The 15069-nt window shown below is 29.5% G+C and overlaps 1 protein-coding gene across 1 annotated transcript; it reads left to right on the top strand.

Annotated features, from left to right (window-relative positions):
* The first annotated feature begins 18 nt into the window (after nucleotides 1-18).
* Nucleotides 19-10597, top strand: LOC143066957 (protein NEDD1-like). Its single transcript, XM_076239837.1, has 13 exons — nucleotides 19-423; nucleotides 1516-1610; nucleotides 2044-2160; nucleotides 2774-2914; nucleotides 3264-3493; nucleotides 4399-4591; nucleotides 5235-5334; nucleotides 6334-6411; nucleotides 7268-7360; nucleotides 7894-8045; nucleotides 8531-8744; nucleotides 9138-9580; nucleotides 10345-10597. The coding sequence occupies exons 1-13, from the start codon at nucleotides 276-278 to the stop codon at nucleotides 10447-10449; spliced, it is 2109 nt and encodes a 702-aa protein (XP_076095952.1). The 5' UTR covers nucleotides 19-275; the 3' UTR covers nucleotides 10450-10597.
* Nucleotides 10598-15069: the final 4472 nt, after the last annotated feature.

The following is a 15069-nucleotide window of genomic DNA, read 5'->3' as shown; positions in this document are numbered from 1 at the left end:
GTATTCCGATAAATAAATAATTGAAATGAGTAAACCGGAAGTCAAGATCATGGCGGGATTTTGCAGATCAACAAATCAAAACAAAACACAAAATAATGATTATTATGATTCAGACTCTTTTCTTTGTAAATGAAAATGGTATTTTGATATAACAATGCATTTTTGTATTTGTGAGCTCAAATGGGATATATTTAACTGGGAAATAAACACTGTAATACGAATTATTTTGCATCTTGGTTCAAAGTGATTGACAGAAAAATTGTAATGTAAACAAAATGAGTGCTTTAAAACTTGCTTCATGTGGAGATGATATAAAAGTTTGGGACACCAATAACTTCTCTATTGTGAGACAGTTTAATCCTCATGACCAGAACATCAGTTCCATTGCATGGAATGGCAAGAAGTCTACATGGAACAGTGATAGTATCCTTTAATAATTTAATTAAAACCAGTTCACTTAAGTTACTTTAAAAGATAAAACGTTTTTAATTTTCAAATACAGCACCTCATCTGTTAGTGACATGCTGGAACATCTTGGATAGTCTAACCTTCAACATTGTACAAGAATGAAGGAAACACAGCTGTATTATAAGCTACAGAACAACTTATATCAAAATAAATACATCCAGCAAGCTTGTACATGTACTAAATGAATGCCCTTCCAGAATTAAAAACAAAATGGCACTTGGAATTCATTCATGTAAAACAACTGTATGGAAGGCGTCGTTCTATTTTCGAACAATCAGAGAGTGTTAACACTTTGTCCAACTATACTGTCTCTACCATGAGTCCTGAATCTTTCAAGTCTCAGCTCCGTCATTAAATTAATGACATGTTTTTAATTGCACCCATTTTATTATTAAATTTCAAAAATTTCATGCACTCACTCCATAATGTGGCAGAATATATAGTCAACCAGTTGATGGTGTCTGCTAACCGAAAGAAGAAGAAGACTATGAACCTCTCCTCAAATGTTGATATCATATGATTATTGTTTGAAGTAATTTAGCTTTGTCACAGAGTCTTTAAAAACCTTGGTCCAAGATAATTCTTGGCTTCCAATGGATGTTTTCCTATATATATCTAAAGTAGGTATTTTTCTGTCAAAATGATTTGCTGCTTTGTTGCTTCTTGAGACGACTGATGGCTTTTAATCCATATAAATCAGGCCTCAATCAGTTCATTTTATATCTCTTCATTTATGAAAATTTCAGCTTAACATGTATGGAGCTGACGTCCTTTACTTTATTTTTTTTCATATTTAGACATATTTCACAGTGACCAATATTCAGCAAATCCATCATTTTTACTTTCATTTTCAAATACATCTACAATTATCTATACATGTATATATGAAACCTGGTTTAAATTAGTTGTATATTTAAACCACCAAATTTATTGCAATGCATCTACATGTACATGTAAATTCATATTTCCACAATTTGACCAAAAATTAAATTTTGTGTATGTGTAAAATGTCAATATTTATATGATACTCCTTAATTCACATGCCAGATTTGTTATTATGCAGTGCATCTTCTAAGAGTGATAAAATCTGTTTTACTGCTGTGAAAGATACAGCGGTAACAGTAACAGAATTTGATAGTCCTGTAAGTATATATAACAATGTGCCATTTCTTCAATTATGCTTGGTGTTACTTATGGAATTAATTACTTGCTGTTTATATGAAAACTTAACAAAACAACAGATTAAAGTAGGTGTACATGTGCAATTTGTGTCTGGTTTTATTAGCATCTTCATTATTGTTATACCTGAAAGTAAAGCTGTACAAACATTTACTAACCAACACAACATTTTTATAATAGAATAAAGAGGACCAAAATAATGCACTCCACTGCTTTTAAACAGCAAAAAGTCAGATGTTTAGAGAATTTGGCATTAATTAGCTAGTTTCTCTATATGAGACATTTATTTTGCATCTCAATTCTGATTATTTATACATCCTCCACAGCTTGACAAGAGAAGTCCATGTGATATTGAATTTAAATAAATAATATGTTCTGAAGACTATTTTTTTACAGGCAGGAAGTTTATGTGTAGATTTTAACTCCACTTCATCATACCTGTTAGTTGGTGGAACAGACAGCTGTATCAATGTATGGGATCTGAAGTCACGGAAAATAAAAAAACAGTACAAGGTATGAGTGTATGGGATCTGAAATCACATAAAATACATATACAGTATAAGGTATGAGCATGATGAGTGTATGGGATCTGAAATCACAAAAAGTACATAAACAGTTTGGGGTATCAGTGAATGGGGTCTGAAATCACAAAAAAATACATAAACAGTATAAGGTATGAGTGAATGGGATCTGAAATCACAGACAAATTTAAAAAAAAAAAGTATAAGTTATGAGTGTACATGGTGTATGGAATATGTCATCATGGAAAACAAACATTATAATGTATGACTATATGTAATTTCTTGTAACAGACGTACACTTGAGTTCTAAAACAGATTGAAATGAATAATTTGGATGAAGCTATGCACTTAAAAATGTAAATTACTTGGAGAATCTGCTCAAATCCTATATTATTTTTACAGTTATGCCCCCTTAGATTGATATAATATATTGGTTGTATTACAAATGGAAAATTTCAGAACCAGTCTTGTCAAGATTATTGATAAATTTCATTTCTTTTAATGGACTAAATAATTTACTAAACTTTTAGTCAATACTTGATTGACTGTTAGAAAATTTACATGTCCTAGTTGTTTCTAAAGATTTATTTCTGTCTAATTTACAGGACCATAAAGGACCTGTGACTTGTGCCCAGTTTAACTGCAATGACACATACATTGCATCTGGTTCTGAAACAGGAGAGATTATCTTGTTTAATGTGGTTACAGGTCAAGGTTGCAGTCCAATGGTTGCACCAAAGTGCCAGGTATTCCTATTTTTAAGTTATGTTGTATAATATTAATTATGTCTCTAAATCTATATACATACATAATTTGAATGCTGTTGATTCATTTAAAAAAAAGTTATTTTTGTAGGATTTTTAATTTATGTGGATATTGTAAGGAGGGGAAAACATAGAAATTAAATGCTTAAAGATAAGAACTATATTTTTAGTTTATTTGATAGATGCAAATAATAAAACCCTGAAATAAGGTACCGTTTAAAACTTAAAAAGTATGTTTATTGAACAAAAATTATTAGAATATTAAAAATATTTACATTTTTGTGTACAAAATTAATCTGATAAAGTAACTCAATGTTTTTTTCTTTTTCAGACAGTACGTCAGATACAGTACAGTAAATTTAGAAAGTCATTACTGGGGTCTGTGTCTGATGATGGTGCTGTTAACCTGTGGGATATCAATACACGTAGACTGCTTCATAGCTTCTCAAGTTCTCACATTGCACCAGCCACGGGTTTGAACTTTTCTCCCATCAATGATATATTGCTAATGTCTGTAGGACTTGATAAAAGAATTGTATGCTATGATACTCAAGGGAAAAAGTAAGGATTACATTCTCCTTAGGTTTTGCATGCATAAAAATGTAGTATAACTTATAAAGATATTTTAGAAGTAAAATAGTTTGTTATTCATATCTAATAAATTATGGGATTTGTTAAACATTAACTAAGGTTTAATTTCTTTTATTGTTTAGTAAAATATGTTAATTTGTGAACAGCCATGTAATGAAAATGAAATGATCTCAGAAAAGTTTAACAGTATTTAAATGGTGGCTAATAGAAGAAAAAGCATAGTAATATCACATAATGTAAAGTTGAAGAACCTTAGATTCATGTTTCTTATGATAACTATTTGTATCATATATATAAAACATTTACCCTGTTAAACAAACAAAAAGCCATGCAAAATTGTAAAAATATTATTTTTATGAAATTCTTATAATTTGCATCACTTTCGAGGGTACAGAAAAAACTGACTTTTTTTCTGTCTGATCAAATAATTCAACAAGATAGTCATCATTGACACATATAGTTTGTCTACAATCTCAGCTATTGGACTAATAAAAGAATTGTCTACAATCTCAGTTATTGGACTAATAAAAGAATTGTCTACAATCTCAGCTATTGGACTAATAAAAGAATTGTCTACAATCTCAGCTATTGGACTAATAAAAGAATTGTCTACAATCTCAGTTATTGGACTAATAAAAGAATTGTCTACCATCTCAGCTATTGGACTAATAAAAGAATTGTCTACAATCTCAGCTATTGGACTAATAAAAGAATTGTCTACAATTCAGCTATTGGACTAATAAAAGAATTGTCTACAATTCAGCTATTGGACTAATAAAAGAATTGTCTACAACTCAGCTATTGGACTAATAAAAGAATAATTGGATAATGTATGAATATTAAGTTAATAGTAATTGTTTATCTTTTTTATTTAGGCCAGTTAAAACAATGACAGCAGAGAATCCTTTGACTTCTATAGATGTAATGTCAGATGGAGCCACTGTAGCTGTTGGATCAACAAGGGGGATAATATATCTATATGATCTGAGACATGGGAATGCACCAATGAAAACCATCAATGCACATAAATCATCTGTACAGAATGTTAAATTTCAACATGGTTTAGTTGTAAGTTTTAAAAATACAGGAAATTGGTTGTGCCATTATAGAGTGTATCATGTCATGAAGCAAACAGATTAACTTATTTTTCATAGTTTGTTAAAATTATTGTAGTCAAAGTAATACATTAACACACATATTGGAATAACTATCTTGTATGTCTGAATCTTTATCATGCTTGACATTTCATTAAAGCATACCCATAAGTGTGAGATAATAGAAAAAGTATTGTTACAACCATACAAATGCAAGATGTATTATAGTCTTCTTTTGTTTTCAATATTTATTCACCATAACATTATGAATGTCTCAAGATAGCAACATTATAAACTTTGACCAGAAAATTAAAAAAAAACTAACCTTTATAAATTTAAGTTTACTCTAAACCTTTTCTTGATTCTGTAAAGTCTGATGACTGAACATGACTTGCAGCTGCCAAGATATACAATAGTGATAAAAGCACATTTATTGTTTACCCAATATTTCATAAACGTTAACATCAGCTCCATGTCTGTTATTTTCAAAAGTGCACAACACAATAATACATTGTTAAACAGCTCCACCATATTAAATTTCTGTATGTTTTTTAGTAAATTTGGTTTCAACTTCTGTCAAAATAGCTGAAAATCTTATTCAATGGCTTTTTTTCCAGCATGAACCTTCAGGTGCAAAGTCAGCATCTTCTGCAGCAATTTCACCTAACAGAAGACAGCTGCCATCAGCTCCCTTAGGGAAATCAGGACATAATAAAGGTAATACTGAACTTAAAACAATAGAACGATCTTCAACTTTGAGAAATCTTGAAACATTTTTCAGCTAATACAGTCGTGATAACAACAAAACACCCAGCATTGAAAACAATAGAACAAAGTCATGGAAATCTTGAGATAAAAAATGTAATACTGAGCCTTAAAACAAAAGACTAACTTTATACTTCAAGGAATCTTAAAGATACTGAGCCTTAAAAACAACAGAAAAAACTTCAGTGTACATTTTGCTCTGAGGTAATTATTCATACAGTGGTTTACTTCCAGTGTACAAAGTCTTCTATGATGAAAGTATCATGTAGCAGCTCTCCTTTAAACAAATAGAATGGTTACTTAGAATTCTTTAATAATAATAAGAATGCAGTCATTGTACATTTTAGCTACCACAACAACACAAGGTTTAAATGAATGTGATTTACCAGGAGTAAAATTACATATACTATATTGATATATAAATACTATATTGATATATAATGATTATTTGCTTAATCTTCAAAGGCATATTTCATGCATTTTCAAGACTAAAGTATGTATGTTAGATGTGTTTGGGCTTTTGATTTTGCCATTTTATAAAGGTCTTTCAGTTTTGAATTTTCCTTGGAGTTCAGTATTTTTGTTAATTTACTTTTTACAAAGAAAACTGTCAATTCAGAAATTATTGAAATTATTGTGATAAATGTGACATTATCAGGATTGCAATAATAAAGACTATGCATTCATAGTTTCAGCAGCAATTTTCCTTCCTGATATTATTGCAATCACATTAATAGGATTTCATATATTTGCCAATGGTCAAGAATTCTCCATAAAAATTGACTCATTAATTTCTGACTTAACCATGTAGTTCTATTTTTTTATGACAAAATAAGGACAGCTGAGAAAATCAGTTCCCTTGAAAAAAATTGTAGACATTAATATTTACAACCTCTCCAGATATTTTTTTTTCAGAACATCAAAATTTCAGAATATATTTTGTTTTTTCAGATTTCTCAGAGCATAATAACATAAATAATCACTCTGATGGAGCTGCTGAAGAAGATGTTTTTTCTCCAGTTAGAAATGGTATATTCATCTATAGCTATAACTATGCACATTTTTTTTCTTCATTTGCAAATAGTCATAAATATTGGGACTTGGCTTATAAGAGAACAAAATTGATTCCAATCTTATATAAACAAGAATTCGAGCTCATCATGGTTAAAGGAGTTGCTACAAGGGTTTGTTAAAGGTTTTATTAAATAATTTACTGTAAAAGAAATATCTTTTTATGAGAATAATTACATGTAATGTGAAAAGCTTTCACAAAACTTTATATTAATTAGAATGATTATCTGAATTAACTTATATGTAATATACATCACAGTAAAATTTGCAAATAGACACAAAGAAAAATACTTTATTACAAAATTAGTTAGGGCTATTCCAGAAAAAAATGTATGGGGGGGTTGGAAGGCAGTTTTTGTCAGCACCCGCCACCCAGACAATTGTAATAAAGAGTTAAAGTGCATTATAGTGTGAAAAGTTGCTCTGATACCCATCACCCATGTATTATTAATACAATGTGCCTTCCAACCCCCCCATACATTTTTTTCTGGAATAGCCCTTAGTAAAATGTTAAAAAAAACAAAAAAAAATGAATGCGATGGAGTATCAATTTTTCAAATTTCAGACATTGTTAAGAGCTTGTCATTAGTACAGATATCAGAAATTTTCTTACTTTTCCATTTTCAGATTTTTGTTTTATAACAGATACAACTTGTTATGAATTCATGTTAAATGTTGAATTTTCTGTAATTCTTGATTTTTTTTTATTTCAGACTTTGGAAATAATTCTTCCGACTTTAGAACAGATACATTTAGATGTAACATCACGTTTTATGTTGGATTTTCTTTTAATCTTTAATTTTACATATTTCAGACTTTGGAAATAATTCAGCTGACTTTAGAACAGATACAGTGAGAAGTGATTCCATGTTTAACACTAATTCCTATCACAGTAATGATAGCTCAGGTATTTCATATTATAAAATCTAATTGGATACAGGTTGGACATTATGGAAGTTGGACGTCCTGTTAACACAGTTCTCTGGAATAAGTACAATGAATTGGGAAGATATAACATTGTAACAGAAGTTAAATTATTTGGACTACTCATAATCATATTTTAAATCAATATTAGATTATGGTAATTTCCTAACCAGGACATTGCAGGAAGGGACTTCAAAATGATAGTAGTAAATTGATAACAGAAAATTTATTTTTGGAAACTAGTTTTACCAATTAAGCTAGATGAAACATATCGAAAAATATATGTTGTTTATTCTATTATTGAAAATGATTTATTATGATTTAGTTTAGATGTAATTTAAAGGGACCCTTCACTAGAATGCTGGACCAGTAAAGTAAATGGAAAAAAGTTTAGATTTGAAATATTTTCCTAAACTGTATTAAATATAAAACAAAACAGACTATTCAAACTTATATTAATTGCTGTTATTTATTTAACAATATTCATTCTTATACTAATTTTAGCATCCATTTTAGGTGGTGTATTTTCACCATTAGCTGATGGAGATAGTATAAGTAGAAGATATGGCGACAAGATAAAAATCTCTCCACTTGTTATAAATTCCTCTCCTTCAGTGACCAGACGTGGAGAGAACATGTCTTCTAATGTTCATCACCAATTCAATGGTGTAAGTAAAATTTTCTATCTTTTAAAAAAGTTGTTTATAATATTTAGGCCTATTACATGTAATGCATTTTTATTCGCTACAGAATCTGTGCATTGCTTATTTCATTGACAAAATCTTTCTTTTAATTGAAATTCATTATAGAAAATTGATTTTACTTTGTGACAGCAGAAAATCTTTACTCTTGCTTGCATTATTAACACTTTGGTATTAATTCTTTTTAATCTGTCAGTGGTAAATAAATGCATACACCGATTATGTATCCCATATTATGATAGCTGCTCATTGACTAGAGGTTGTTTCAAAATTCATTTTGTATAAGAATATAACCACAGATCATAGAAAGATTGACAGTGTTATAGATACTGTTGAATGTTCTGAACTTTTTCAATAAAATGTGCAATAGAAAAAGAATGGTTTTAAACAATTATCTGACATGCATCCTATTATAAAAATCATAATAAGAAAAAGATTTAAATATTTTTCAGGACAGCCATAATGACGTAGCAGTGAGACAGAATTTAGAATATAATGATTCCTATCATAGAGGAGAAAGTGATGGACATCCATTTTCAAAAACTAGAGATACGTCTGATAGACCAGAATTTGATAGAGCACAGCGTTCAACTGACTCAAGGAATTCTAATTTCTCTAATAATTTGTCAAATCACAAAGTTCATCCAGCTGGCACTTCTTATAATGGTGAGAAAGAATTTCACTTTCAGTTTTACATAAGATGTCATTAACAAATCTTGTGCTAACTTTGGTGTTGTTTGTTTAATTTTATATTTTAAATATTGAGACAAGCTGTTCTGAAATATGATATACACATCACATCCTTCTGAACTTTACTTATAAAACTACAATTACATAGTACAATTATAACATGCAATTATAACTTTCAATGCATAAAGTAAAGAAATATTAAGGCAACAAATTTTAGAAAGGTTGAAATGAATGAAACTTGCTCAAGGAGATTCTGAGAACTAAATGAATAACATTATTAATCCAGATCTTAAAAAACATACCAATCTTTTTATGTATTATCTCCCTTTGATTATAAACATTGTTGGTAATTTCTGGATTTGTTTTCAGATATTACTCAGCAATCACCTCAGCCTACAGGAAATAGTCCTAAGCAGTCACCTAGTACAAGACCGCAATCAATTCATAATTCTAGAACTGAATCCACCTATTCACAAGGTTTCACAGCAGATTCCTCTGCAAGTGTGTCTCAGAATTTTTCAGCATCGAAAAAATTAGATGACTCTCCGAGTGGAAGTGCAGGAGGTCAAGGCCATTCTCCAATAAGGACCTCTGGAACACCAGAAGGTGCTCATGCTGTTTCATTAACATCAAACGGTGCTATAAGACGTTCTCAGGAAATCAGTGCTTCTGATGGATCTGTGCCACAAAATTTTCAAACTCAATTTATACGCAATATGATAGAAGATTCCATGGAGGAATTTAAAGAACAAATTCATAATCAATACTTAAATCTGCATCTTGAAATGATCAGACAGTTTCAGATACAACAGGTATGCATTAGAATATTTAGTCAACTTACCCATGTTTATTTATTGCCCATGTTAAACTTTGGACAAACTAAAACATAATAGATGATTGATAATTGTGCAAGTTACATACAAAAATCTCCATTCTGATGTAATATTCAAAATACACAAAATGTTTTTTGTATACAGAAAAAATTTAAACGCACTGTCCACTGGCTTATTGTCTACAGTGACATTACATAAGTACAAGAAGTCTAATCAATTTAGCAAGGAAAATACATATTTTCTGTTTCTGTATAGGAAGAGTGATGTTTGGTATTGAAGTATAAGATTGAAATAACCACTCTTTTAAAAATTTAGCATCTTGTAAAAACATATCCCCTGGACTTTGATTATTTAAAATTTTATTTAATTTCTTCAGTCTCCCAAAGTCTTAAATTTTACCAGTACCCAGGATGGTGGGCCTAATCTCTGTACCACACTAAGTCTTTATCTTTAAAACTTCCAAGTGACTTTTTCTTTGTTTATTAAATGCCAAAATTATTAGTAAAATGTCACTGACTGTTTTGTAGCTTCTAATTATGTTGTGTAGTTCATGTCCTCACAAATTTTATATAAGTACTCGTGTATATTATTCTATATATCATAGGAAGATTTTCGTTATTTCATATCAGCTGCCTGTAATATTCAATTATGCCAACTCTTCAATTAAAAAAAAATGTCATTAAAAATTCTGTATACATTTCTTAAAGTACATTGTATGATTAGCATTATAATCTCTTTTTCAGAATGAAATGACACATTTAATGCAACAGTATTCAGTGAATCATGACCTGATCAGAGAAATAGAACGATTAAAAGAAGAAAACCAAAGATTGAAAAAGAACTTTTGAGCAATGGAGATGTTGCTGTGTGAACATTCTAATGTGAGGGAATTGTGAAATTTACAAAACCTGCTTATGAGTTGATTTATATTGTAGGAATATCCCAAGCTGCCAATAGTTTTGTTGACATGTTAAAAAACAAGTTGTAGTTACAAGATGGCTTAGCATGCATTTTATAAAATAAACACTGCCTAGGAAGTGAGTTGGAAAGGCTTTTTAGGGGGATATACATTATATACTCAGTTATAAAAATAACTTTTAGTGAGTACTATTACAGTAAATACTGGGAAATGTGGATGTTATCACTCTATATAGTCTAAATATATAGTATATTAGGGCTATTTATAAGAGGGTTATAAACTTCAACCAATTAAGCAATTAAACACCGTTACACAGTGAATCACTCAACACCAACACTGACAGGAAAGATTTTAAAATGATTTAGCTTGTACATGTGCACTGTTAAACTGTAAATTTTATACCATCCACCCTCTAGTGTTATTGGTATTGTGTAAAAATTGTACAAATACTGAGATTTTATTTTAAGAATATATTTTTGTATTATGTGAAAATATCCATGTATGAGGTCTCCATTAAATGGATTAATAGATCTTATAAACTAGGAAACAATTTTTGTTTGTCCTTTTATATCAAATACATGTAGCCCAGGTATCTCAAAAATGAGTTTGAAATCTTAGTGACTTTGAACTGATTATACACTATATATTCAGCAGGGATGGGGTCGATTACTTTAAAATGTAATCGATTAAACTACAATTACTTTGCTAATAAAATGTAATTGATTACATTACAATTACACCCTATTTCATATGTAATCGATTACATTAGATTACTTTTCTTTATTGTAATCATGATTACTTTAGATTACTTATGATTACATTGTATATTGCTATATCAAAGTTTTTTTATAACTTTTTATCCTCACAATAAAGCTTATTTTGGTGATTTTTTTTAGAAGCCTTAATTTATTCATCTTTTTAAAAGAATTTATAGACAAGACAGTTACAGTGTATCATGTGTAATTTGATAAAATAGCTATAGACAAGTGTCCTTTCTGTATGTAAAAGATATAACTTTATTTTTAACTACAAATTGTAACCAACTGCCTAACAAAAAAACTGAAAATAAGGAAAAATTAATTAAGTATAGTTTTATTGTCTGTTGGGACTTAATTGGCACATCCATTAATGTTTTTACAGGTGCTAATCCCTACTTCCATTTTTTTAAAACAAACAATAGGTGGGCTTGGATATTAAAATTTAATTGTCTTAATAACAATATCAGTAAAGTTAAAAGTGGTTGATTGTCATTATTTGTTTGAAAATTGTTAATACTTGATTTAATTGAAATTAATAGAATTATTGTCAGGTGAAAACACAAAACAGTTTTGTAACTTAGGAAAGATTATACATTTCTCTTTAAATTAAGAAATAGTTTATTGTATTGATGAAACTTCTGACGTCACCTATTGTTTACTATGCATATTGTTTGCAATATTATGCCATATGTATACACTGTACTTGTACTTGTTTATACTGGTGAGCCTTATGGCTTAAAGAATAAAAATAAGAAAGCACATTTTATACACGAATTTATGGAAAATAAAATTTATTCAGTTTTGTCAATAAATGAAACCTGGTTTTAACTTCCATTTTGAATTAAGTGGGCTTACATATTTATGCCGACCATCAAAGTCAAATAGGAACTAAATGTTTTCTGCATTTGAATTTCAAATATTGGAGAGTAAATTTCCTTTTGTAAACTGTTAACAAAATAAAACACTTGGTCATACAGATTTGTTATATAGATGATCACATTAAACAAGGTCCCATCATTGTGATTACTAGTTTCATGATTTTTCGTTCAAGCTTTACATTTTCTTATTTTCATCTTGTCTATCAAAAACTATTTTCATATATATATATGCAAGATTTGTAATCAGCAAGTAATCATATGAATGTAATCTTAAAGTAATCGAAAAGTAATCATGATTACACCTGTTTTTTTGCCATGTAATCGATTACATTACGATTACTTGTAATCAGAAATGGGATGATTACTGATTACATAGAATTACACTGCAAAATGTAATCGATTACAGCTGATTACGATTACTGATTACAATTACCCCATGCCTGATATTCAGTGAGTTGTATTCATGTAATAGACTTTTCACTACATTTGATATTAAATGATTCATACCCACTGGTAGCAATCAAAATATTTTTTTTTACATTTCAGCATTGAGTGTTTTGCATTTAAGTTTGATGTACATCATCAATGTGCATGTATTGAATTATTTTTAACTCTTTAAGTCCATTTTGGCAGATATATAAATTTCATTAAACATTTATTAAAAAGTTGGGGATCCTTTCAAACCTCTTTCAATATGTGTAACTTTCCCTATCACAATGAAAAAAGAAGTGTTGGGGGTTATTTCCCTTCCTTGTCAGATTCAAAAGAATCAGTAATGTTGGAAACATTCATTTTCTTACTCATTTTCTTTCTCATTTTATTTGTGGATTTGTTATATTGCTGAAAACATTGTACTTTAAGGTTGTTGATTTATAAGTGTAAATATGGGGTCTGCAAAAAAGTATGGTGGATACTATTCCTTGGATGAATTACAAATTGATACCCACGAAAAATAAATGAATCTACAGTACCTAATTAACACTGTTATTAATTTAAATCTTTAACATAGTCATGTTTGATTCTTGTATCTTCATCTGAAAAGGTGAAAATTTCAAAGAATTTTTCTGAATATGTATTTTGTACCTCTATTGGTTTTTTCTGTTCTTAAAACGATTATCTAGATTCCTGAAGCAAAATAACTTACTTTGCTGTATCAATTGGTGTCTCATCAACTTACTTTGCTGTATCGATTGGTATCTCATCAAGATTCCCTAAGCTGAACAACTTACTTTGCTGTATCAATTGGTATCTCATCAACTTACTTTGCTGTATCAATTGGTATCTCATCAAGATAGAGCAAGTGGATGTATTTCACTATATTTTCCAACACTTAACAATAAAAACCAAAGGTAAATTATGCTTGGAATATTTCATAGATAATACATTAGCAAAGTGTCTTTTAATTATTATTTTTTTATAACTTTTTCTTCTTTTATTTTATAAATATACAATAGATTCAAGATAAGTAGCTTTGTTTATAGCAAAATTTTAGACTATAACATTTAAAAAAAACCCACATGGGGCCATGTTGAAGGCATCTCTAAATCTGAACTGTGTTGGAATGTATGACTTTTGTACAATGAAAATATAAGAAAAATTCTTATTTGCATGTATAGTTGAATTGTGCTTGAAAGGTACAGTGCATGGTCAAGTATTTTTTACATCAATATTTAAGCTGAACACTAAAATAATAAAGAAACAGTTTCTTATTACCTATTGTTTAGTTTGTTTGTTTGTTTTATAATTGTGATTTGATCACAAGACATGTAATACTATACCACCGATTTCTTATTGTTAACTAGACCAATAAACTGTTACATTACAATGTATTTGTTATCTATCAAACATAATCAATAATTATTAATCTAATTTGAAAGGTTTGTATGAGTTGATTTAAAATTCCGGTTTGTTTATATTCCTGCTGGGTTCTTACCAGTGGACATTTTTTTAAAGCTTTTTGAAATTTTGAAAACTTTCTACAGATATAGAGACATTTTGAAAATTTGAAATTACCAAAGCAGCTAGATCTACAAATAAGTTTAATAATACAGAAATATGCAATTGGCTCATTACAGGAGTTATAAAGCAGATTGAGAGAATTAAGCATAGGTCTAGAGCAGAAACTAGGATGAATATGAAGCAACAGTATTATATATAGCAAAAATAATCAGTAAAATAAAATAAAAAAATAAGTCAATATGGTTGTAATCATCAATTGACCTGTAAAAGAGTTATTGGCAATATTGCCCTTAGAGATGAATTTGAACACTGCATGTTTTACATAAATTAAAATAAATACAGAGGAACAGAAATAGCAAAATTAGCTAGCTGAACAAAAGATCTTAAACAAGTCAACATGTCTGAACAAGAGTTGTCAACCAATTGCAACTAAAATTTTCAATTACAAACACGTTTTGCAGGATCTCAATATTCACGACTTCAAGTCTAAACCTCTCGATTGAACTTGTGCTAGTTCCTAAATCACATATAATCTGACTGGCCACGTTATTACCGGTGACCTCAACATTGTCAATAACACTTCCCTGCGAAATGTGTTATCCAAAGGTCCGAAATATCGTGAGCCCAAATCCATCAAATTGAAATACAACTTCAAAATACTGATTGATTCAGTCGAGGATTATACCAGGCAATGGGCTTAGCGTGAGAGATGATCTTTCCAAATGAACTAAGGCTGTGAGGTCGTTTGATACAAATCAGAATTAAGAAACTGAATGGGTCTATCAATACCCATGTTATGTCAATCTTTAAAGACCCAAATATTGCAAAACAAAATATGCTGTCCCCGCAGATAAAGCCACAAACAACATCGTTTTTGTGTGTAGAACTCCTTACATTAACTACTTGTTAAATGGATAAGGTATTGACAATTCACTTGGAAACTCGACATATACC

The sequence above is a fragment of the Mytilus galloprovincialis genome, chromosome 1 (assembly GCF_965363235.1).
Source record: "Mytilus galloprovincialis chromosome 1, xbMytGall1.hap1.1, whole genome shotgun sequence".
Lineage (NCBI taxonomy): Eukaryota > Metazoa > Mollusca > Bivalvia > Mytilida > Mytilidae > Mytilus > Mytilus galloprovincialis.
Note: the sequence above shows the minus strand (reverse complement) of the source record. Positions and strands in the feature narration are given on the sequence as shown.